Source organism: Bemisia tabaci, chromosome 2 (genome assembly GCF_918797505.1).
Source record: "Bemisia tabaci chromosome 2, PGI_BMITA_v3".
NCBI lineage: Eukaryota > Metazoa > Arthropoda > Insecta > Hemiptera > Aleyrodidae > Bemisia > Bemisia tabaci.
Window position 1 is genome coordinate 68254959 of NC_092794.1, and position 26206 is coordinate 68281164.

At 41.7% G+C, this 26206-nt stretch overlaps 1 protein-coding gene across 2 annotated transcripts in view; it reads right to left on the minus strand.

The window, feature by feature from the left end:
- Positions 1-2658: 2658 nt before the first annotated feature.
- bs (serum response factor blistered) overlaps positions 2659-26206 on the minus strand; it is a 392024-nt gene continuing 368476 nt past the window's right edge. The window contains exons 3-5 of one of the 2 annotated variants that reach the window (XM_019058362.2): positions 25524-25614; positions 15586-15759; positions 2659-3106 (exon numbers count right to left, since the gene is read on the minus strand). In XM_019058362.2, the coding sequence (XP_018913907.2) occupies positions 2886-3106; positions 15586-15759; positions 25524-25614 (486 nt within the window). In that variant the 3' untranslated portion in view covers positions 2659-2885. The remainder of the gene's footprint in view (positions 3107-15585; positions 15760-25523; positions 25615-26206) is intronic. The other variant, XM_072296141.1, reaches the window with a different exon arrangement.

Here is a 26206-nt window from a genome sequence, read left to right on the forward strand (position 1 = left end):
TCTGAGCCGAGTATCGCTGAAAAACGAGTGTTTTTGACCCCTTGGTTCGAGAGTTCATTGAACGCGCGTTTTTCGCCGAACGCTGGTTCCAGCGGACTCGTGGAGCTTTTAGGACCTAAAAATCGGACTCAGTGGATCATTTCCAAGAAGATAAGCTTGATTTCAGCCCGATCGGAGAACTTTCGATTTTGACCCGAAAAAGTTAGTCCATGTAACCCCTGTCGATTTTTCTCGATTTTGGGGAGGAAAAAAAAATTCAAGATTAATGTCGAATCCTACGTAGTTTGAGGCGTAGAATCGATTGCACGTGGTCCCGAGGCTCGGCGAAGCTCTCTGAGCTAGGCTTTACATGGTCTGTCCTTTGAGGGTCAAAATCGAAAGCGCTCCGATGGGACTGAAACCAAGCTAGTCCTCTTCGAAATGATCCGTCGATCCTGGTAAAAATTGGCGATAGGAGCTGCGTTTCAAAATTCCATTGGAGTCCTTATATCCGACTAAAGAAGGAGTGAAAATCATATAGCTGGCTGTAGAAAGCGCAGCAAATCATATAGCCGGGCTATACGAAGCCATAAAAAAAAATACAGTCGGGCTATAGTTCTTATCGCCGAGCTTTACACTTTATCGCCATTGGCTTTAAAAGGCTATAAGAAGTTGTGTAGAAATTCGTGTGCTTTGGAAATCATTAAGTTTGATACGGGAACTACCTTAATATTGACAAAACACACATTATATTTTCCTTTAGAACATATTTTTTTTTCATCAATTAAAATGAGAATAATCCATACAGAGTGTGCAAACATTGCAAAATCATGAGTTGAAAACGTTGACTCCACGAGATTAAATATTTAAGCCTAACACAAAGCGGAGCGGCGACGCACTGGCGCCTACAAACCTAACAGGGATACTTCACGCATTGCGCAATGCGTGAAGTATCCCTGTTAGGTTTGTAGGCGCCAATGCGCGTTTTGCGCTCTCTGCTCGCCCGCCACGCCGCAGCGTGCCACGCGGCGTCTGAAGCAACTATTTCACACCAGAGGTATTGCACAGTATCGTAAGAAATTGAAGGCGCTCCAACATATTAAGAATGACAGGCATCCTTCAAAAGTACGGAGCTTTCCTCCCAAAATAAATCAAGATACTACGGCACAAAAAGATAGCGGTATAGTCCAAAAACTAACTAAGTCCTAGTATCCGTATTTAGTAACGTTTAGCATAAACTTTATCGTCTGGCTGTTGCTTAACCGCCATCGGCTATAAAAGGCTATAAGAAATTGTACAATCGGCTACAGAAGCTATTGGAAATCTTACAGCCGACTTTAGGTCTATGGTATTTTGGAACACTGATTCTACTGCCAATTTTTACCAGAGGAGTTCGATTTTCAGGTCGAAAAAGCTCCTACCGAGCGGATCGATCGAACCAGCTCAATCGGAGAACTTTCGATTTTGATCCTAAGAAGTTAGTCCATGGTACCTAACTAACACGCGAACATCATTCGATCAAAAGTAAGTTGGTCGAAGTTAAGTACTCTGTTCGGAAATCATTTTTTGAGCATTTTCCGGGAAAGGAACCTGTCTCACACAATTTTTTCCGTTGGAAACATCACAGGAGGCTACAAAATTCTGAATGCTTGGGTGCGGCAAGAAGACAAATCGAGGCATATTGACGGTGTGAGTCGGCAATCACATAACTCGGTTTGCGACGTCGCACTATGGTCCAGAACTCAAGAATAGGAAGAAATAAGTTGTATAATGACTGAGAGATCACGAAAGTTTCGTAACCTGTGTTTTTTTGAGTCGCTAATTTCTAATTTGAAGTCATATTGTCAAGATTTTAACACCCTGACCTAGTAATGTGGGACAGTTTATGGCACGCTGCGGCGCGGCGTGCTGCCAGCTCGATATGCACATTGGCGCCTACAAACCTAAAGGGATACTTCAAGCATTGCGCAATGCGTGAAGTAGCCTTTTAGGTTTGTAGGCGTCAGTGCGCGTTTCGCGCTGGCAGCACGCCGTCGCAGACTTCCTGTCATACTTTATTTTTTAAACGGAAAAATACTCAATGGCAATTCTCTAAAAATGTCGTGATTTTTTTTCTGTATGCGAAGAAAATTCTGCAAAAACTTCAAGAAATGATGTAAATTTGTTTTTCTTGAAAAAAATAACACAAAGACGGAAATTTTCAGACACCGCAAACGAGTTATGCGATTGCCGACTTACACCGTCGATATGCATCATCGGGCGACTTTCAGATGGGTTCTGGATGAATTGAAAAATAAAAGATGCTACAAGTGTAAATGAACTTTAAACTAATTCTGAGAAGGGGAGCTCAATATTTTTTTTAAAAAATTAGGATCTATACCTACCCGAAAGCCAAGTTTCATCTGAAGTAATGAAAGCTTATATCTCATTCAAAATCCTTCCTTGCCTCTCTGCAAAACACCGAGAGAAAAATGTGAGTCATATTCTAAACCACAAGTGAGTACGGTGTTCTGGATCGACTGTGCTATTCGGTTCATGACAATCTCGGTTGCAGTTCCTAGAACCGAAGAATTCAGGCGAACACTGTACATACGGTTCATAAGACGGAAATTTTTTATATCAGTGTATATACTATCTTTTGATTAAAAGGAATGGAAACGTGTAAAATTATCAACCCAGAAACGTTGTTAATGGTAATATATTTATTTCCAATCAAAATTGAACTAAGAATTTAACAAAAAAGAAAACCTCAAGATTCCGTACAGAGACTTACAAAATCTTAATAGGAAGAGGGTAAAATGTACAAAATAGATTAGTTACACAAACAGTCTTAAAGAGAGAAAAAAAAGAATAGGAGGCAGATGTTTCATCGCGAAAAAAATCCGCGCTTGAAATCTGCCTGTGAATTATTTTCTGCTCTTGCTACTGAGGTCGGCAGGCTTGTAAGCAGATGGTGAAGAGACGATAGGCAACGGGATTCGAATATAGTGAGAGGAAGTGGGAAGGCCTCTGTGGTCCAGACTGAAGAGTACGCTATTATTTGACGGGGATGCATACAGCATGCCCTGTGAAGTCGGATACAAAAGTCCTGAGGAGCTCACTGCAAAAGTTTCATCACCAGCGCCACCTGAGAAAAAGAAGTCAAAAATTATAAATGTGTTTCGTGTTCGAGTATCTTAGAACTTTCGCGCAAACTTTGAGCAGCATCGTCGTGGCGATGAAGAGAGTATACTGGCACCGCACCTGACCCCATCCCAATATCCCTTCTCAAAAATTTCGATGGATTCATATTATACTCAAGCAGCTTCTTTCTAAAGGAAAGAAATTGCTATGAAGTCTCAGTTGTTGCTTGGGAAATATTGCCAAGTAGAAAACTGAAATCCTGATTGTACATTTTTCCTATCCACTTTTAAGATAATTGCAAATAATTTTCTCGTCCAGAACAAAACTAGAGGTTGCCACAGTAGTATTGCGGCAAAACAAAATGCGACAAAAATGTACCCAAAAACGGTTTGCAGGGGGTGAGTCTATGGTACCTACGCGTGGACTTAAAATCGCGAAGAATCAAACTCTTGGCTGATCCTAATTTCGAGGTATCGCAATTTGAAATTGTCATGGTAGATAAATGCAAGTTTTCTGCTGACTTTGATCCGCTCTTTGATTTATTTGTCCATTGAATCGGTGTTGATCGGTTCCAATTTTATGTTTCGTTCGATTCATGTCGATCGAATACATACCCTCTAGGTACATGCAGAATACCTTCATGCAGAATACTCTTTTTTTTCAAAGTAAGCAATTCGCCTTCTACTGCGTCTGCAGCAATTGTTGTTACGAATATGTTGTGCGTGCTGATTTCAGCACATTACATACTCGACTCTCTGAAGGCGTTTTATTTGCGCAAGTGGCGCAATCTGTCAGCGAATGAAGTCAGGATTGAGCGATTCATTCAATCTCACTTCTGTCGTTCTCCAACAGGGTGCTCTACTTTCGCACATTGAACGCCTTCAGAGAGTCAAGTATGTAATGAGCAGAGGTCCGCACGCACAACATATTCGCAACAACAATTGCTGTGGACGCAACTGAAGGCGACTTGAAAACAACCGTAACATGTTGAAAAACATTTTAGCGCTTCTTAGCTCTCATAGGAGCAAAGTTGTGGTGGAAGTATCCAAGGTAAATTTTTGAAGCACTGGGAAAGCTATACGTACCACAGATTCGGCCCCTGCAAACCGTTTCTGGGTATCTACATTTTTGTCGCATTTTCCTTTTGCTTCAAGAGCATTGTGGTGTTGGCGCTTCTTCAGTATTGACGAGAAGTTTCGGCTAAACTTCCCGCCAAGAATGAAAATTTTTAGTGCGGTATATTTTAATATCTGAACTCAGTTCAGGTTGAAAAGAATCTCCCATAAAAGAACCAAAAAAAAGACAATTCTCTATTAATTGAATCACTAAATACAAAAAGGGCATTATGTCCAGAAAACCAAATTGTTCAGGAGACACAAAAAACTGTTTATTTCGTGGTAGGTATTTTTTGGAAAGTCGTTATGTTTAAAAAAATATCTGCCACGAAATAAACAGTTTTTTGTGTCTTCTGAACAATTTGGTTTTCTGGACATGTGCTCTTTTGTATTTAGTGATTCAATTAAAAAACTAAAATGTTGTTCGATGTGAATTAAACGATTCTTTTCAATTTGCCTTCAGTTGCATTCACAGCAATTGTTGTTGCGAATATGTTGTGCGTGCGGACCTCTGCTCATTACATACTTGACTCTCTGAAGGCGTTCAATGTGCGAAAGTAGAGCACCCTGTTGGAGAACGACAGAAGTGAGATTGAATGAATCGCTCAATCCTGACTTCATTCGCTGACAGATTGCGCCACTTGCGCAAATAAAACGCCTTCAGAGAGTCGAGTATGTAATGTGCTGAAATCAGCACGCACAACATATTCGTAACAACAATTGCTGCAGACGCAGTAGAAGGCGAATTGCTTACTTTGAAAAAAAAGAGTATTCTGCATGAAGGTATTCTGCATGTACCTAGAGGGTATGTATTCGATCGACATGAATCGAACGAAACATAAAATTGGAACCGATCAACACCGATTCAATGGACAAATAAATCAAAGAGCGGATCAAAGTCAGCAGAAAACTTGCATTTATCTACCATGACAATTTCAAATTGCGATACCTCGAAATTAGGATCAGCCAAGAGTTTGATTCTTCGCGATTTTAAGTCCACGCGTAGGTACCATAGACTCACCCCCTGCAAACCGTTTTCGGGTTCATTTTTGTCGCATTTTCTCTGTTGCTTCAAGACCACTGTGTTGAGCAACATCCAATCACTTCAGAAATGTCGGTTTTATCCGAGGTGAGTTGCAATTGCAATTTATTACTTCTGCACCTTGGATTGGTAGGATAGGCAACATGCAAGAGTAACTAAATGTCTCTATAATACAGCGAAGAGCCTCTCAAGAAGATCCCCTTTTTGAAAACGTAGGGATTTCCTTTAAGTCTATATCAAGCGAAACTTCATGATGATCTTCAACGAAAGTTATGGCCTGAGTTCACAGCTCTTTTTGCAGCGCTGCAAAGGTTTCATTTTTAAATGTTGAAAATGCCTATATTTTGAAGTTGTTCGATTTATTTTATCTATTTTCTGTGGCAGAATTTCATTGGTTGTTGTTACTCTGGGATTAAGATTGCCATTGACACTATGATCAGTCGTTACAAAACGTTGCAAAGTTTATGTGAGGTGTCCAAGGCCACCCTTGCCAAGCTTAGCTGCCACCAAAGCAAGTTCACCGCATCTGAAAAACGCCGTTTAAAGATCTAGACGTCACTAAATTCCTTCCGATAAAATATTATTTTTTTCCAAACTTTGCACAAAACAAGAGTGATGAATCGTTAGTTAAGTGTCAAAAACTGTACAAGGATTCAGAATCTGTTCATTGAATTTAACTATTTTAGAAAAATGAAACATACCGCTCAAAGAAAAATTCAGGGCTTCACAAAATTATTTGTATGATAAATTGAGGACACCGTACCAAGAACAGCCTATAACTGGAAACCGCGTTTTGAGAAAAACGTATTTAAAGTTTTGTTTTTGATGTATTGCGCAGACTTTTCTTTGCAGGTACCCTGTTTTGGTGTTTTTGGGTGACCTAACCCTTCTATTGAAGCATGCCGGGTAGATTTTGCGATACATTTTGGGTTTACACTGTAATATATTTAATTTAAAAAAACGGTTTATAGGCCATTATTACACCCAACAGTCATTTTGGTGGCAATATGAAATATAAATCATTTTCATCACGCATGATAAACGCAAAATGAAAGAATATCGATAGTGAGTAAAGTAAGGGGTAACTAGCACCTTAGGCCATTAAGTTTTTAGGCCCGTTTATAGGTCATTCTTGCACCCATCGATCCAGAGGCCTGACTTAACTCGGAAAAAAAGGTTTTTCGACCTCGAGCCGTTACCTATTTATATTCTATCGCTACCACAGCATAGTCCAGGGTAAGTAGAATCCGAATAGCAGATGGGCGTAATAACGAACTATACGCCTACAGGTTGTTCTTGGAGCGGTGTCCTCAATTGATAAATCACAAAATAATAATAAAATTGAAAAATGTGGAGAAAATTCAAAGCGACTTTGCCGTGCTAATTACTTCTTGTCTGTCGCAAAATGTTCTATTGTAGAGCTCCCTATACGGATTCCTAACCTTTGGTGCAGTAATCATTCGTCAATGAATTCAAAGACTGGCGTACATACACCTACTTCAAACCTGCACCTGCTCGTCCATATGAACCTTTCGGGGTAACGTAAGTCGCATTTCCCAGATTTGCAGGCGCTTTCTTCACTCTTGAGAATCATAAAGGAGAGTTTGTTCGAGCGAAGCGTGTCGGGGAGAAATACTTCTGTTTAAGTTGATACGTCTCTCTTTAGTTTTCCCTCTTGCTTGTTATCACCCCGTAAGCCGCTAACTTGGTAAAATTCCTAACGGAAAACTGGCTGTTTTTCATTCGGAAATTTTGCATTGTTTTGATGTACTTTTCTGTGACTAACCTGACTAGTCTCCACAAATTTCATAGAAAAATACCACCTGCCAAATCTCATATGAAACATTGAATTAAGACTTTTTCTGGTTGCACTGTCCGACGTTCTTAACTCTGCAATTTCGGAGCAACGCCGGCTTCACAAGCAAAAAAAGGGAGTTAAAAATGGCAGCCATCAGTGAGTTATCGAGTGGTTTTCTGAAATCGGCGGTAATCGCGGAATTTTCAGCAATCGATGAAGATTGGAAATGCAGCAGCGATCAGCCTGTCCGGATTATTCGAATAAATTTGAGACAAATTTAGAAAAAAACACAAATTTGAGAAATTGCGACTGTTGAGTAACGACCAACGACTCCCATTTCCAGCGCATGAATTCGACAAAAAATTTACAATACGATATGCTAAAAGAGAGATTATTTTTTCTCATTTCACCAAATTGGATCAATTTTTTTTAGGGGGGAAGGGAGCTCACTCCTCTTGATGAATTTCCATTCCTTATACGAGCAAACTAAAAACGCGGTGAGTATGTGAGATATGCTGTTTGTTCCGTTAGCCTCGAATTTTTCGCAGGAGGATATTAATTTATTCGTTGCTTCCTTCGGGGTCAATTCTCGCCTTGGCGCATGCGCCAACATGTCGACGGCAAACTGCAAAACCGCGTATCTTGTTCGCTGTATTTCAAATCCAGCCTCCATTAAATTTCTTGGAAGGAGAAGAAAGCAACACTATTACTTGAAATAATTTTTACAGAATATTTTTCAATCAGAGAAGAAGAATCGGAGAGAGTTTCGAGAAATAAGGTTGAGTATTACTCGATCTAGAAAATAAATAATGACAAGATGTCTGTAGCATCGCAAAGCGAAGGTATGCGTTTTTGCAGTTCGGCCGTCGATATCGGCCCGTTTTCGGGTAGTTAACATAAATTTTCGGGGGCCCGCACCGGAGGGGCCGCTTTTTCTTGCGCGGTCGAAAATGCAGGATGGGATCGTAAATATTTGAATACAACACAGCCTCATTTCGATTTGCAACAACTGCCCGTTTTGCCCAACTATGGAAGCTGCGAGGCGGATTTTCGATGGCGTTCCTTTTGTTGTTTTTCGACAGTTCCAGTGCGGCAAATCCGCGCCCGGGCAGAATCTCTAGAATGCACAATTGGACGCATTTCCGTCAAACGGAACTATGTGCATTAAGACATGAGCCCTGAGACTCATACGAATATGTGTATAACAGGGCTCACGTCATAATGCACATAGTTCCGTTTGGCAGAAATGCGTCCAATTCGTATTCAAATCTGCCGCGGGCCCGACAGGAGACGACACATCACTCAAACCTGAGCCTCCGCGCGGCATCGGAAATCTGGTCCTCCTCTCTTAACGGTTGGATTAAGTGGGGAGCCGCGGCGTTTCGGTGACAGACGAATACCGACTTTTGACCGGGGGGCCCTCCGACGCGACGGTGGCGCCTCGCTGCCGAACCGAACCCAAAATCCAATGTTCTCAAGGTCCCCTTCATTTTTCCGGTTATGCAATTTTACCTACGTGGAAGTCAAAAGAGTTGTATCGCGTGTTTTGCTCCATCTAACATTCCTACCCGGCGGAAAATCGACCAGGTTCTCCTTCTTTTTTGTGGGTATACAATTCGTCGCCTACCTGACATAAGGGCGTAACTACACTCTACAATGAACCCTGTCTTCCATACAATTCAATGCTTTTCTGGGCTCATCTAAATGTGTAGTTACGCCTTTATGTCAGCCAAGCGACGAATTTTACCAACGTGGAAGTTGATATAGTTGTAGGGCGTGTTTTGCCCTGTCGAACTTTTCTACTCTACGTTAAAGGCTCTAGATCAGCAGGAGAGACCAAGTTCTCCTTCATTTTTGCGTATATACAATTTTACCTACGTGGAAGTCGAAATAGTTGTATCGCGTGTTTTGCTCCATCTAACTTTTCTACCCAGCAGAAAATCGACCAAGTTCCCCTTCATTTTTGTGGGTATACAATTTTACCAACGTGGAAGTTAAAATAGTTGTATCGCGCGTCTCGCCCTATCTAACTTTCCTACTCTGCTTTAAAGTCTCTGAGTTAGCAGAAAAGATATCAAATTTTCCTTTATTTTTGTGGATGTGCAATTTAACCTACTCTAAAGTCAAAATAGTTGTGTTTCGTTTCATAGAACTTATTTCTACTCTGCGTTAAAAAATGTAATTCAACAGAAAAGAAACCAACGTCTCCTCCATTCCTGTGGATATACAATTTTTTTAGAAGAAAAATAAGTCTGCTTGAATTCCAAGCATAATGAACAGCGCACTTTTATCTGGTTTTTTCACTTCCGAATTTAATTTTCTTTTCATTCAACACAAATAGATGCAATTTGCCGCTCAATGATTGGTACTTCCAGAGACGTATGTTCATCTATTGATACGGATCAAGTCATTAACATACGGAGGGGTGAAACACCGATCCAGAAACACCAAAAGCGCCGTCTCTCGAAATTATCTAACTAGGTCCGGTTGAAAGTAGACACGTTTCAATATTATGGACCTTTTTCACTCATCAACACACAGTGCCAAAATTTGGCAACACTGCGGAGGTTGCTGAGGGAGGGGGTAGAGTTTAGCCTCCCGGCCACGGCAAATAAGCCGCTAAGTTGGGGCCATTAAAATATTAACATAAAACAAAAAATCACTAGCGGTGCTGTGCGGCACACGAAATTCTTGGTTCGGAGAAAGACCAAACGTTAAGAATAAAAATATTCAAGTTATTCACTTGCCGCATCCGTGGATATTACTCGGCGAATATCATCAGCATTCTCGATCAGTCAGCTTGGCTCGGCTAGCGACGATTGCTTTTCGGTGATGATTGTGAGAAAACTCGCAGAATTCACCCCACATTCAGTTGCATGGGTATATGGAAGCTTCAAAACCCCCGTCACGCCACAGAAAAAGCGACCACATGTAGCCGCTTCATGTCTTTGAGCTGCTCTGCGCAAAAAATCCCCCCCCCCCCCCACAAAAATTTTTCAGTTACGCTCAGACATTCATGCACGATGGACCACACCGTAGACAAGGTACGGATTTAATCGTGCTGATATATGAATCTAACCTAGAATGTCACGTAGCACACGATTCTCCCATCGAAAATTACAGAAATTGACTCCTTTCCGTAAGGCTCACGACGCTTAAGCGACGGATCTTCCTTTACTTGTGTCGCCAGAGACACAAGCGCAAACACGACGACTGCCCACTGCCCAGCACTTCCGCTGGATATCCGCAGAATCCGTGAGTCGCTTCCGGCACGCGCCTAGTGCAACGGTTCCCGGGCGCACTCCCCATATCCGGGGGGATGGGGGGAGGGCGTAGACTCTCTTGTCATTTAAGAGGCCATGCCGATCTAAACTCCGCTCTTTAAAGGTTCATTCAGGACTCAGAGTAATTAAGGCTCCAGGAGTAGATTCTTCGGCTTAAAATAAAAGTTGTTCTTGAAACGAATACACTGAAAAAAAAAAAAATTGCGGGCTATATGGACATACCGTCCGTTCCGGGCTCAGAGGCCGAAAGTTCCGGGTACTGCAGCCGTAGTTTTTAAGCACGGAACGCGAATGGTATGTCTACATAATAGCCCTAAGTATACGACTTCCACGACCGAAGTTTTTTTTTCAGTTTAGATGAGATAAAATTTGAAAAAAAAAAAAATAGACATTGAGAACAGTCAAATTCTCTTAGTTCAGAAACGACCCATCTTGGAAAAATGAAATTTTTCAGGAGGCGATAAAAGAGCCGGAAAAAGAATGTTTCAACGCAGAAAAATTGATTTTCAAAAACCCGATTTTCAGAAAATACTAAAGATCAACTTTTAGGACACCTATTTTGGTGATTTTTAAAGTAGGATTTATTTCCAGTAATATTGACGTGAAAGTCTTAAAATATCCAAATGCTTCAATTAAGCATTTTATACGTAAAAAAACACAAAAGATGTTTTGAGACTTTGTAACTCTTTTTTCATTGAAGTCTTAACTCTTGTAAATTTTACCAAAAAATTACTTAAGAAGGTCTCGAATAGCAACGTATATTAAAAAAAAATTTCATTAAAGATTTCGACCGCGTTAAGCAGAAAGGGACCAAAATTTAATTTTTTACATGAAAACTGTTGTGCGGATTTTTGTGCGAATTTCGGTGAATTTCCTGCAGCGTACGAAGCAAATTCCTTAACATTTTCAAACGAATTCGCGTAAACGTTCTCTTGTAAAAAATTAAATTGCCCACTTCAATTTGGCGATGGCTGATGTGGTTGGCTTCCTTTCTGCTAAACGCGGTCCAATTTTATCTTCCTAAACCACCTAGTTTGTTTGTTTTTTTCAATTGTTCTGAACAGTCGTTATTACAGACATTCGGCAGCCGTGAGCTGATAGTCGGAAACCACGCGGTCTTTGCGGAAGTCGCGGCGGAAATAGACGAATATTGAGCGCGACTTCCTGATCAATGAACAGTGACTCATGAGCTCCGTATCAAAATTCCCTAGGTATTCCATAGGTTATGGTCAAGTAGTTGGGCCCATCTCGACGAGGCTTTCTTCACTGTACGTGCCCCCGCGCAGGAGTGGTGGGCTCTCCAGGACCAACATTCAGCGCGCGCGCGCGGTTGCGGAAAGTGAAAAATGTTAATGAGTTTTTGGCGGGGATCCAAGGCACAGGCAGGAACAATACGGGACTCGACTGGCTTTTTATCGGCTCCGCGGAAAGTGGATTAACCGAGGTGCTGCGAGTTGGCAACGTCGCACAGTGGATCGAGTCACTGAGAGAGGTCGGACGAAATTTCGACACTTTGAATGCTTGTGACTCCGTTAAATCAAAACTTTGAGATTTTAAAAATAGTTTCATTGGTTTATTCGTAAATTTTTCTTCTAGAAGCACCCCTCAAAATTTAAAATATGATGAATCAAACAGCGAAATTTGCCATTTTTTGTAAAAAAATTTATATCCGACCTTTCTGATGAGTCGATCCACTGTGCGTCTCACTCAGGTGAAATTATCGATATATCGTCGATTCCTAGACGAAGGAACGCAACGACATCAAAACGCTGCAAAATTTCCCCTGTTAAATTTCACATGTACGAGGAAACGATTGGGCATTTTCGACTAGGAATTTCCATGATTTTTTGTCTAATAATGCGCAAAAATAAGCCTAAGTTAGATAGGAATCGCAGAGCTGTATTCTTGCATAAAATGAGTTATTCGGGTCGATTTTGCAATTTTGGAATGGAGTTAAGTTTCGATATATATCGGAATAAGCTTGAGATCGAATCTATATATTGGATTTAAATGAGGGAGAACAATGTTGCCAACTGATCGGGTATTTGTGAGTGTAGAAGCAATTACAGGGATCGCGCATTAAATCGCAGAGCGGGATGAGCACGGGCCGGTAATTGTAGCCGCTGGCGACCCAGGGATTCAGGACTCTGTTGGAATTCGGAGGTTTCAGACCCGTTTCTCGCCTCCAGTGAGATCCTTTGACAGCTCTGCCTTGTTAAGAAAAAACCCCGTATGAACCTTCAGATGTTGTCAGATTTCTTTTGATAGAAAACGGATTTTTTGGCTGCCTTATGTGCAGCTATTTTTCGGGAGATGTTTCCCCTATTTGTTGTGGGATATACCCAATGACAGTCTGGCTCTAAAGTTGTTGGAGTGCTAATAAGTTTGGGGTCGAGTGGGGCCCTGCCTAACTAACCTAAAGTCCTCCTCCATGTGGGTTTTGCAAGTTTTGGGGGCCCCTACAGGAATTCTGCCGGGGCCCCTTGAGCCACCTGTCAGAGGTTTGGGTATGCTGAAGCACCTTAGCACCCCTAGCTAAACTATCTCGGTATATACCTGAAAATGTCAAAGAAAAATAATAAGGCGGATCTGCAGCACTTTGGAGAACGATTCAGCGGTTAATCGATCAAATGATGATTTCTTAATTTTAGGACATATTTTCAGAATTCCCGTTGAAATACGTCAGATGTTTGCACACAAAAATAAAAACTTTGAAGTAGGTTCAAAAGTACGTCCCATGTGATCGTACTTTCAAAGCCCATCTCTGAATGTTTCTCCGTCAAATTCTAGGTAAAAATTACCATGAGAATACAACGTGGCGTAATGCTCTCAAATTCTTCAGGAACGTCGTACACTCCAGGAATTATCAATCGATCGATCTACTTTCGCACCGTTCCCCAAAATCCTGAAGAGACACCTTCATGAGATCCCTCAAAAATCAATGTTTTCTTGGGGGAAAGTTGGCAACGTCTGAATGTTCATACGCCGTTCTTCTCTAGCACGGCAGTGAATAAGTGCAGGTCCGTACGTCTGACGCTACCGCTAGCTCGTTGTGCTACGGCGACAGGGTAACACGTTTTTCACCGTAAAATACTATCCCCAACTTGAGAATCCTTTCGCAAATGAACTGATTATTTCTGCAAAGCTCTGACTGCCTCGAAGTTCGTCCAGCAAAAAAGAAAAAAGAAAGTTGTGTGCGGTCGTGATAGCGATAACAGAGCTCCTTGTTAGGGATCAACGTGGCGACGAACCCATGAGCTCAGTCTAAAAATTACATAAACATTCTTCCGAAATTACAAATTCATTGCTCCTCGCCAAATTTCGGAAAAATCGTTTACTTTAATTCTCTTGCAAGGTGTCCAGGTTTTTTCCTTTTTCTTTTTTTATCATATATTTTTGGCCAACTCGGGAGGTTTGGCGCTTCGTGCCGAAGAGAATGCAGAAAAAGAAGTAAAAAAGGAAGAAGAAGAAAAAGGAGAGAGAAAAAGAAAGAGAAAAAGAAGAGGAAAAGGAGGAAGAAAAAGGTGCAGAGGGAAAAAAAGGAATAAACATGGGAATCTCTGAGAAATTAAATTAACGAAAGAAATTTAAGAAATTATGGCGCTCGAGTGTGCAATCTTTGCACCCCTTGGGACGGGCCTGCCCCTAGGTTGGCGGCTGAGATGACACCCCGGATAGGTCAAGTTCCTGCGCGGCTGCACATGATACGGGGACGAGGCGGGGCGGGTGGAGGAAGAGGGAAGACGCCGCGACGGTCATGACGGGCGCGCACGAATTTATTCGATCAAAACTGTTAGTTGTTCCACATAACGACGAGGACATTGAATTAATTAACAGAGCGTTTATGGTCGAGTAATTAACTACCGGGCCGGAGGGGCGAGGGGGGAGTTGCGGGGGCGACAATCAAAATGTGGGCATGGCGGTGACCGCTGGGCCTAGGAGCAGTTGGGATGTCGGGATCACGCGGGAACCGCCGCCGCGCACGAGAAGAAGTCCAGGATTCAGCGGCCAAAAATCCGATCCCGGTGGAAAAATCTTCAGAGTAGGGCTCAAAATTTCACCAAACCTCTCCGAAAGCGAAGTGAGGAGGTCCATTTTTTTAACCACGCCACATGACACATGAATGTTGTCGAAGAGAGATAATATTATACATTCATAATTGGACCGCGTTTAGCAGAAAGAAACTAAGCCACATCAGCAATTGCCAAATTTAACCGGGGAATTTAATTTTTTACGAGAGAATGTTTGTGCGGATTCCTTCGAAAATGCTGAGGAATTTGCTTCGCACTACACAGGAAATTCACGAAAAATTTGCACAAAAAATCCACAGACCAGGGAAAATAACCTGAAAAAGTGAACTCAGAAGAGTTTGAATAGTTGTGATTGCGATATGGTTTGTGTGTATTTGTAAAGAACACTGGAAAAAAAACACACTGGATGTAGAGTCCAGACTCTTAAAAACATCGACAAGAAAAAATACTCTTGATTCAATCGGATTTTTGCTTAAATCAGGAACCAAGCATCTTAATTTGAGCGGATTTCCTTTCGATTTAAGCAAAAATCTGATTGAATCAAGAGTATTTTTTCTTGTCTATGTTTTTAAGAGTCTGGACTCTAGATCCAATGTGTTTTTTTTTTCCAGTGTAGAATTTAGACCCCCTGAGCGCGGAAGGCGGGATGATGGCATTCATGGGCGCTCGCAGACCGATCGTGCGCTACCGGAGAAGAAAGGTCGGGAGCCGGGCGCCCGGGCCGGAAGACAGGGCAGTGACGAAGCGTGAATCGTCTTATATCGATATTTTCCCACTCAAACCTATGGTAAACAATCGATTAAAAAGGTTTTCATGACGTAGCGATCCTTTCCCGTACGTTTAAATGACAGAGCAATCGATTCATCGCAGAGCACGACACGCTATCCAGACAGGAGTGGATCCACGTTCTCTTGTGAACGTACCGGAATTCGCGGGGGTGCCACGCTACCCCCCCCCCCCATCCCTTCCGCAAAGATCAGGAAGTCGATCAAAGGCTATAATAATGGTCGCTCCTGACAGAACTTCTTCCATTGAGGAAATTCGCACTTTGAAAAAAGTTTGATCCGATTTTTTCGATTTGCAGTTCTTTATTTGATCAGCCGGGCTACGTTTTGCCTTGAAAACTAATTTTAACTGATCATCCACGAAAGCATCTATTTATTAAACTTGTGTTTTGAGAATGCAAGAACTGAGTTCCAGCGGCTGTACGTACTGTTTTGAGTGGAAGACGACTTGGATGGTGACTTCTGGGACTCGGATGATGACGCCGAGAGGGGAGAAGATTTTCCTTCTTGACCGCTTGACCCTGCATCGCTCACATTTGGCAGTCGATCGAACAGAGATGCGCAAGCTGCAGCCCGCAACTGACTGCTTAGTGATGGGAACCCTGTATCACAGACATTAAAGCTATATTAGAAAAACTCATAAATGAACTTTTTACTTTAAAAAGAACATAAAGTCAGTGGAATCCCAATCGTCACTTCAAAATTTAAGGCTAAAGTACAAATTATCAGGTTAACCAATCATAAAAAATCATCCTATCATCCAGCCCTATCTCTTCGTTTTCCTCTACTTCTTTACACTCCCTCTTCTTCCTATTTTTCCTCTTCCTATATCTCCTCTTTCTCCTTTTTCCCTTCTCTCTTCTGCCTCTTCTTCCTATCTCTCTTCTTCCTCCACTTCCTCCCATTCTTCCTTTTCTTTTTCTAATAGTTCCTCCTCCTCTCCTTCTTTCTCCTTTCCTTAATTTTCTCCATCACATTTTTTCTTCATTTTTTCTTCTATTTTGCCACCTCTCCTTCTTTTTTCCTCTCTATCTTCTATCTTTTCTTTCTCCTTCTTCCTCATTATCTTCTTCGTCTTCCCCTCCTTTCTCGTCCTCCTTAATTTCCTCTATTTTTATTTTATATTTTCATCTTTTTCTTCTATTCCTCGGTTTTTCTTGCTTTGACTTCATCTTCGTCTTCTCTTTCCCTTCATTCACTCACATGGATGGATTGGGGAGAGGGTGGACGAATTCATTGATTGTGCGGGTGACAATTTACCCTCACGGCGACCTTGATTCTCAGTCAACCGCTTAAGGTTTCAGCTGGTAAAAATTCAGATTGGTGCCGTTAACCGTTAAATGAAGGAAACCTCTTTGGGGCAATTCATCCGTGCGTAATGGAGTCCATTAATTAGTAGCGGCAAGATTGTCATGACTCAAGCGACTGGTGCTCCGTGCGAGCACGGCGGGAACATTTTTTATCGAGCCCACCACAAGAGGGGGGAGGGGGGGGGGAGAAAGGGTGGCGTCATAAATCTGCAGTTAAAATCATATGAAATGAGCTTGCCGTCGCGGACATTGGTTTAGTTGTAAACGACGGGAGAAATTACCTTGTTATACAAATGGACGTTTTTTTTTTTTTTTTTTTAAGAGCTATTTCCGTTGTGACTTCCTTAAGAATATATGCATGAAACGAACCCATGTCACGGTAAAGATAGTTCTATTTTAATTTTGATACGTCGAAAAGACTGTCTTCGTAACTCAATGATCAGACACATATTTTCAGCCATTCGGTCATCCTTGTTTCCAAATAATTTTAAGGAACTTTAAGGCTGGAGAGTGATTCGTTGAAATATACTGTGGTACAAGTGGTGCTATTGTGATAGTGAAGCGTGAGTGGTGTGTGCCGCGAAATGAAGTTCTGGGAAAATTTACTTTTCACTATTTATGCAGAAAATTATACTGAGCAACACCTTCGTTATAAATTTTAAAGTGGCCACCTGAAGACGTTACTTTCCGGACAAACCTAATTGCGGCCAACTATGAAAAACCGCCCCCATACGAGGTAATTTTGAGGAACACGCGATATAACCAACGAAGATTGTGCGTTGAGGAGTAAATTTTATACATATTTGATGCACTCAACGTGATTTTTGTGCAAAGTTGTCCTCCCATGTTCTCAATTGGATGTATCACTTGTGCACGACATTGCCAATCTGATCTAAAACGAAAAATCTGAAACCGATTTGAAGATTTCCCATCTGCGAGGTCCGCATACAGCGACCACAACGTATACCGCGTGTGCAGTGGGGTGGCGTGCTTTGCGATGCATGGATTGATAAGCCATTCAAACCTATGAAAAAGGATCGATATACAGGATGCTCGCAACGAGCACCTCAATAATCGATTCTTTACCATAGCTTCAAATGGGGAAGCATCGATAATGGATGATTCACGTCTCGCCTGGTAGCTTGTGGTCATACTTTAGCTCACCGAGGATGATTGAGCTTTCTGCGGAGCTGGCTTTTGCTTGTGCCCGGAGGCCAAGCCCCGTGGACGAGAGGAGGGAAATGCACCAAGCAGACGAAAATCTAAGTCATGATTGATTACTATTATTTCAGGCGAACTTGGAGTAAGTCCTCCTAATAGAGCGGCTCCTCTCCTCACGCCTGATTGATGGCTCATCTTAATTGGATCAGATTACGGGCGCACTTCGCGCACTTGTCTTGTCTCGGACCTCGTCATTTTCCCAGTAGGGTGATTATTGAAATTTATAGACAAGGGGATAGACAAAGAAGATATACGGAGTATGGAGTGATCCTTGGTGGAAGCGGGTGGTTGCAGTAGACAAAGGAGATAAGGGTAACTTACGGCAACCCACCACGAGGGACTCTATAGTTAGTCGATCAATTACACCCTTAGTTTACGATAACAAATAGGATAGCTCTTTATTTCCCTTCTTTGTCTATTGCTTTGCCTATGAATTTCAATTATCAGCCCAAAGGGTCATGCCTCATGTTTAGTCGTTCATAGGCGAATCTGAATATTGACTTCCGAAAGTAACTTTTACTCATTTTCACTACGATTGTGAAGTTCGTCAAGCAACTTGCGCGCCACCTATTGATCATTTTATCGAAATATTTTTAAAGAACCTATTTTCCTAACAGCCTTCTTCCCCCATGCTCACCCCACCTCATCAACGACGGTGATTTTGGTTGATATAAGGGGCAGAATTTTGTCGGTCCTTCCACCGTACTTATATATACCTAGGACGAGTATCGAGTACACTTTAGTCCGGCTCAGCGGTTATAGGACATTTTGTCAACGATTTTTTGCCCGCGCACCTGTTTTTTCCAGTAATTTACGTCCACGCGTTTTTTCGGCACGGGAGTTTTGGTCCACGTGCCAGTTGAGAGTTTGAGACCAAAGTTAATTGGTCCACATGTAAATACAAACGACAATCGCTCACGACGTTTTTGAATGAAAATGTATAATGTCTTGGAAGATTTTTTTTTTTTGGTTGTTCGATCTAACGGAGAATAATATATAATTGAGATTTTTGGTAAAAATGAGGGAGCGTTAATTCCATTGGACAAAATTCACTAAGCACATATTACAATACTTACAAAGCACACATTATATTTTCCTTTAATAAATATTTTCTTTTCATCAATTTAAATGAGAATAATTCATGTTTCAAAATCATGAGTTAAACAACACTGACTTTGCGAGTTTAAATATTAGAGCCTAAAACGAAGTGGAGCGGCGTGCTGCCAGCGGGAAACTGGCGCCTTCAAACCTAAGTGGATACTTCAAGCATTGTGCAATGCGTGAAGTATCCACTTAGGTTTGTAGGCGCCAGTGAGCCTCTCACGCTGGCAGCACGCCGCTCTGCTCTGTGAGGCTCTAATATTTATACTCGCAGAGTCAGCGTTTTATAACTGATGATTTTAAAATGTTTGCACACTCTGCATTGATTATTCTCATTTAAATTAATGAAAAAAATATGTATCAATTTATCAAAGGAGAGTAATAATATAATGTGTTTTTTTTTAAATATTTGTGGTTCCGTGTCAAATTTAATGATTTCCAAGGCACATTAATTTTTTATTTTACATGTTGTGCTTTTACTGTGCTGCAGCGAGGTGTACGCGCAACCAAACGCTCAAAATTTGACGTATTTGACTCTAAAATATCGATGTACAAATGGGTTAAAACTAAAGATTGCGTGCTTCTTGGTTTCTTTCCTCTTTTATTCATTTTTGCAGTTTCTGTCGGCACAACTACGGCTTATTGAGATTAATGTTGCTTGAAAAAGGTTTTACAAATATTTGTCACGTTTTAAAAATATAAATGTTTTCAAAATGAAGTAATAATTTCGTAAAGAAAAAATTTAAAAAAATAAACAAAAAAAAATACCTTTACACATATAAGGTATATCGTAAATCGAATATTAATCTCCCTCAATATTTAGGAACCACCCATTTCAACCGATAGGATGGCTTCATACTCCTTATGCTTCGATTAGTTTCAGTAATCGGCCGCTGATGAAAGCGACCTGCGGGCTGATTATTGAAATTGATAGACAAAGCGATCGACAAAGACGACAAAAGGAATTTGGAGGGGTCTTATTGGTGGAAGCAAGTGGTGGCAATAGACATAGTAGGTAGGTAATGGACTAACTAACGGCAACCCACTAAAGACCCGACAGTTAGTCCATCATTTTCTTCCTTAGTCTACAAGAACCAACCATGTCAACCAATAGGATCGCTCCATACTCCCTATGTCTTCTTTGTCTATCGCTTTGTCCATCAGTTTCAATAATCGGCCCGCTGTGCCAGTAACAAGTCATCAACAAACAGGTGCAGGACGCCTCCGCAATCTGAACTGCCGAACACCCGGAGGGCGAAACTTTTTACACGGGACCACGTGCTTGTTTCTTCCCCAGAATTTAAACTCCTTTTCGTCTCCGGCTGTTTTCATTAAAAAATCAAATTACGAGATCAGTCGCGAGAATCAAGTCCAAAGCCCACACACGCGCGAACATTAGGACCCGCGATAACAAGCGCGAGCATTAGGAGCCGCGTTAACAAGCGCGAGTGGCCGGGGCATCTTCGTCTTCGTCTCTCGACGAAATTCGGTTCGTTAACCGGTGCGAGGCCCAGGTCCGGGCGTTTCCGGTTCCGGCCGGCGTAGGAGTTCCGTTTCCGGGACTCCGGGTACCTGCCCTCCGGATTTTGCTCACTCCACGAATCGCAGACTCATTGACAGAGAGGAACTCACGCACGCGGAGACACTCACACACACATGCGCGCGCGCCGAGGAGAGGTATGCACGTACTGCGACCAGATTAAGATGCAACCGGGCCTCTGCAGCGGTAGACATGTCGGAGCGGACCCTCCATGTTTGTCGCTCCATCTTTGACTAGTTCCAATTTTAGTATGACACGTCCCTCTGCAGAAACTGGTCGCGGTTACTCACCTGCCCAGCGGTGCCAGACGCGGATCCGCCGACAAAAGGCCCATCAATCGAAAAATTGTATTAGATTAAAAAAAATTACGGAAATTGAAGCACTGGAAAAAAACACATTGGATCTAGAGTCCAGACTCTTAAAAACATCGACAGAAAAAGTACTCTTGATTCAATCAGAATCTAGCTTAAATCAAGAACCAAGCCTCTTAATTTAAGCGGATTTCGTTTTGATTCAAGCAAAAATCTGATTGAATCAAGAGTATTTTTTCTTGTCAATGTTTTCAAGCGTCTGGACTCTAGATCCAATGTGTTTTTTTTCTAGTGAGGCGTTCCAACTTTTTAGCAATTTTCACTGGATGAAACTCTGCAATGAGCTGATATCAATACGACAAAATTTGGTGAGACACACTAAAACAAAGAGTCCGGCCGTGGAAGCCGTACTTACGGGCTGTTACAGGCATACAATCCACGTTCCGGGCGTAGCACCCTGAGCAGTCGAAGCTACGGCTCCAGCGCCCGGAAGTTTCGGCCTCTGAGCCCGGAACGGACGGTATGTCTATATAGCCCGTAACTTTTTTTTCAGTGGCGATTCGAAAAATAGCTCAGATATTTCAAGAAAGCCAAATACAAGAAAATAGGTAAAAAAGTTGAAACGATCATTAGCGTACCTGGCACATTTTGAGATGACAATCCAGAAATGAAAAAGGTAATTACTAAACAGGGGGGCCCAAGTTTTTTTTTCAATTTTTTGATAATGTTATGTTTACTTTCTTGTTTACTGTTTGACAAGGGGTTGATACCACTCCGAAACGTCGTGAGCATTTTAATGTGTGTTTCAGCCTTCTTGGCCCCTGAATCAACATCGTAGTTATCATTTTTTGGGAAAAGGTAATGCCCAACAGCTAAAATATAAGTTAATAACATCTGGAAATTGATATTTCAGTGACAAACTTTTCCATAGAAAATTGAGAATCTTCCACATTTTCTGACCGGTTGAAACACTTTGGTCAAGCAACATCTCAATTACGATTGTTTTGAGGGAAATGCAAAAAATATTAATACTTTTTTTTAAAAAAACCATGAAGATTGTAACTTCAACAAGATTTCTAATACGCTTCATAAGTAATTTGTAAAATTAACAGAGTTATTAGTAAGCGCAGTGATCTTTGTTAAACATGTCGAGAGATACCGCTAAAAAACAATGAAAGTTCTGTTTTAACTTACACGGCAAACTAAAACTAAGTAAAGTTGTTTCTCAAAACAATATTTTTTAAACTGCAAATCTAGCGCGTCAACGTTTTTGTTTGTTGTGGCGTTTTTTCGTGTGTAAAGCTCTCCTTAGAAATGGTACCGATAGCTCAATTTTGAGTATTCCCACACCGAGGGACCTTCTCCCGTAGGCGGCTGAAATTTTTCTATGAAAAAACGCTGGAATTTCCTATCCATGACACCCTCCGATAATTTATTGTACAGGGTTTTCTCATGAAAATTACCTATGACGACCTCTCTCTGGTCTGAATCACATCATATATATACTTTTCTGGGAAAAATTCAAGGATCGGTGTGTCAATTTACCAAGCACTAGGGAAAAAAGTTCGCTTACATGAACCGAATGCACGGTGTTCAGTATCGGTCGTATGCTCGGTTCATGCGACCGCTCTCTCGGTTCTGGGAGCCGTATCCTCGGTTCAGCAACCGAGCTTTTTCGTCAGTTCTGCTCGGGTTGAATGCTCGGTTGCGTAAACCGAGAATACTCCGACTCTCCGATCGAACTCTCGGTTCTGGGCACCGTATCCTCGGTTTATGCAACCGAACTCGGTTATACGGTTCCCAGAACCGAGAGTTCGGTCAGAGAGTCGGAGTATCCTCGGTTTGTGCAACCGAGCATTCAACCCGAACAGAACTGACGAAAAAGCTCGGTTGCATGAACCGAGGATACGGCTCCCAGAACCGAGAGTTCGGTCGCATGAACCGAACAATATGAGCTGGTTCATACGAGCGAAGTTTTTTTCTCAGCGTATAGATTCACAATTTTTTCGAGAGTCGGCAACGCTGGACGCGTCTTTTTTCCTTCCTCCGTTTCCTCTTATTCATTCTTTTTTTAGCCGTCCCTTACTTTCTTCAAGTTTTTTCCTTGCGAACCCTGCCAGACAGCTTGGCACTGGAATTATACCATCTTGGTAACTGTTATCAATTCGATACTCTCCGGAGCGCTCGCACTATTTCCGAGCTACCCCTCCCCCGACCCGGAGGCCGCGAGTTTTTTCCTCAGCTCCGGCCCGATATAGTCCGCGCTTCTAGTTCTAGATTTTTCATAGTTTTCGCTCCTGAATGAGAATAGACTCGGCGGAAGAAAAATGCCCCGGCAGATTTACGACCTCTGTCAGGTTATATCAGACCGATCGCTCAATAAACTTTGAATTTTTTCCTTTTCCGTCCCTTTCGGTTTCGGAAACCGCCTCGAAATTGAAAGACGGTCTGCGAAAATAAATGGCCTTTTTTCGAGTTGGGCGGCGCGGGCAAAGGGAATCCTGGTTTTTTTCACGTTTCAATTAGAGTCGCGGCACGAGGGATTGTAGGCGAACATTAGAGCGGTGGGCTAGCCATGAGACTCATCGAGCGCTATCCATCAAGCTGATTTAATCATTGAAATCAGTGTTCCTATCTTCCCATATCTCCGGGCCAGCGCAGGATCCGACAGTCGTCATGTGAGGTCCTCACATTAAATTCTCACTAGCTCGGCCCGACCAACGCTGGGAATGAAGAGGTGGGGACTAAACAGATGTGTTAAAATGCTTCTTGTAACCATTCCATTCCTCATTCTCATGTTATGCTCATGTTGAAGCACGAGGATTCGTCCAAAAGCTCACATTTCTTCATGATAAATGGTACATTATTAAAAAGGCTTTAACTATCGGTCTCTCAAGAGACGGTAGACTTACGGGACTCCGCACTAGTGTTTTCCCTGTATTGTAAAAGTTACTTAAAACGGGTCGATTATTGGAATTGATAGACAAAGCTGTAGACAAAGGAGACGAAAGGGATATGGAGGGATCCTTTTGGTGGAAGCGGGCGGTTGCGATGGACAAAGGCAGCAGGTAATAGACTATCTAACTGCAACCCACGAGAACCCGACAGTTAGTCTATCATTTTCTCCCTTAGCCTATAAGAACCACCACTTTAACCAATAGGATCGCTCCATACTCCCTATGCCCTTTTTGTCTATTGCTTTGTCTATCAATTTCAATAATCAGCCCACTGAAATCAACGCTTAGATTCGCCTTATTATGACCGATGACCGTCAAGAGACGATAAAGTGGAATTATTTCTGTCAAACGGAATTATGTACATTAGGACGTGAGCCCTGTTATGCATGTATTCTAATGGGTCTCAGGGTCATGCCTTAATGCACATCGTTCCGTTTGACAGAAATACGTCCGAGTGGTTAAGCAGTCTTAATCTAAGATGCAGAAATTTGCCTATCAAAATGATCGCCCCAACATTTATCAGTCATGGTAAAAATCATCTCGTTGAAACGCCACATTTCGACGATGTCATCGTTCGAAATATTGCTTCTTCTATGAAACATGTCTAGGACTCGGTCAAGCGCGTCAGAGCATACCATATAGTTCTGTCCATCATGTCTCTTTGTACCAGTGATGACATAGGGTTTTGCCTAAAGATATACTTGTTTGCGTAAGTGCAATGAAGGTCTTTGCATGTCGCACGGATTTGCGATTTATGTACCTTAATGTAACCCATGTAACCCAGTGTAATGTAGCTTTAATGTGCCTGAATTTACCGTCATGCGTTGTAGAAAATACAACATTGCCACTGGTTTTTATGGAACCAACTTCCAAACTTTTAAAACAAAAAATCTCTGAGGTTGAAGTCATAATGAAGGAGCATTAGCATAGGGCTCCCACTTTGTGTGAAAGCGCTTAGGTTACAGCCACGGTAACCTCGCTATTATATTAGCTTCCTATCTGTGCGTGGAGAGACTTTAACTGGATTGTAGAGCTGGTCTCTCTCGTAACGGTGGGAGATCCTTAACTTGGAGAGCTCTTAGTGAGCTTGAGCACAGAAAAAAATGGATGGTGCTGACGACAGAACCTTTTGTTCATACGGCTCCCACAGTTTCTTTGTTACACTTTCTGTTGTGAGAACAGAACTTCTGTCGTGGGAACAGAGTACTCTGTTCCCACGACCAAAAGTTCTGTAAGTGTAACAAAGGAAAACTGTGGGAGCCGTATGAACAAAAGGTTCTGTCGTCAGCACCATCCATTTTTTTCTGTGAGATTACTTTTCGAAGAATATCAGTGACACTAAAGTGCTTCTCGTAACATTTTACATGGAAGAAAATCTTAAGCCGCAAATCGTTGAGGCATACGTACATTACAAGAGCTCTAGTAGAAGTCAATATTGGTTTTTGTGACTTTCGGAACGGGTGTAACCCATTCTAAGCAGGATAAGAGGTGTGTGAAAAAACGGCTAAAAATGCCTCAAGGCAATTTTGAATTTTGAACACTTGGGGTGATACAGTTTCTTTCGAGACGCCAGAACCGGTCGCCGTTTTGCTTAGAACCGCCGGGTTGCGATGTTGCCATTTTTTAAAGCTCTATTTAAGAGGAACATTTTAAAAAAAAAAGTTCATTGAAAATCGGTTGAGATGCAGCGGAAAATATGAATTTTTAAAGGTTTCTACTTTAAAAAATGGCAACGTCGCAACCGGCGGTTCTAAGCAAAACGGCGACCGGTTCTGGGCGTCTCGAAAGATTACTGTATCACCCCAAGTCTTCAAAATTCGAAAATGCCTTGAGGCATTTTTAGCCGTTTTTTCACACACCTCTTTTTGAAGCAAATTCCAGTTTTTCTCTTTTAAAAAATCAAGGCGTAGAGGATGATAATCTTACCAGCTAAGGCATCATCGTGAGACGAGGGTGGCGTAGGGGATTCAGAACTACTTGAGTCGTCACTGTCTGATCGGAGCGAAACAGAATCCTCCTATAACAAAAAAGAGAACACATTCTTTTAATAACAAATGAAAAACTACAAATTTCATACCAAAATGAGGTAAAAAATCTTGCGCACGTTATATTGTTTCAAAAAGTACGGAAGTGAAAACATTTACTACTTACTCATTTAAAAAGAGGGGAGGGGGAGGGGTCTGAATGCTACGGACTGAGACGATGAACTAGTTTACACGGAAAATTGCGAAACACAAAAATGAATAATTGTGCTACATTTTGTAATTGGGAGCCGCTATTTCTGGCTCATCCATAAAAATAATCATCTACCTGCATATGGACTTGCTTCCTAATGCAATCCGATTGTGAGACACTGAACAAGATAAATCTGAAAAATTGGATCAAGAATCGACATTTTAACATATAATTTTTGCAATGACTTTGTGGAGAAAATTTTCATGGAGATCATTTGCTTTTGTGTTTCCAGAATGTGCCAGAAATATTTGTTCCATATTGAAAACTGTAATCCAAATTAGACGTTTTAAAAATCTTTCGAGAGGGTGGCGCGTTGAAGAAGACAAGCTACGAGATACACATAGAAAAAAAAAAGAAGAGGGATATGAAAGAAA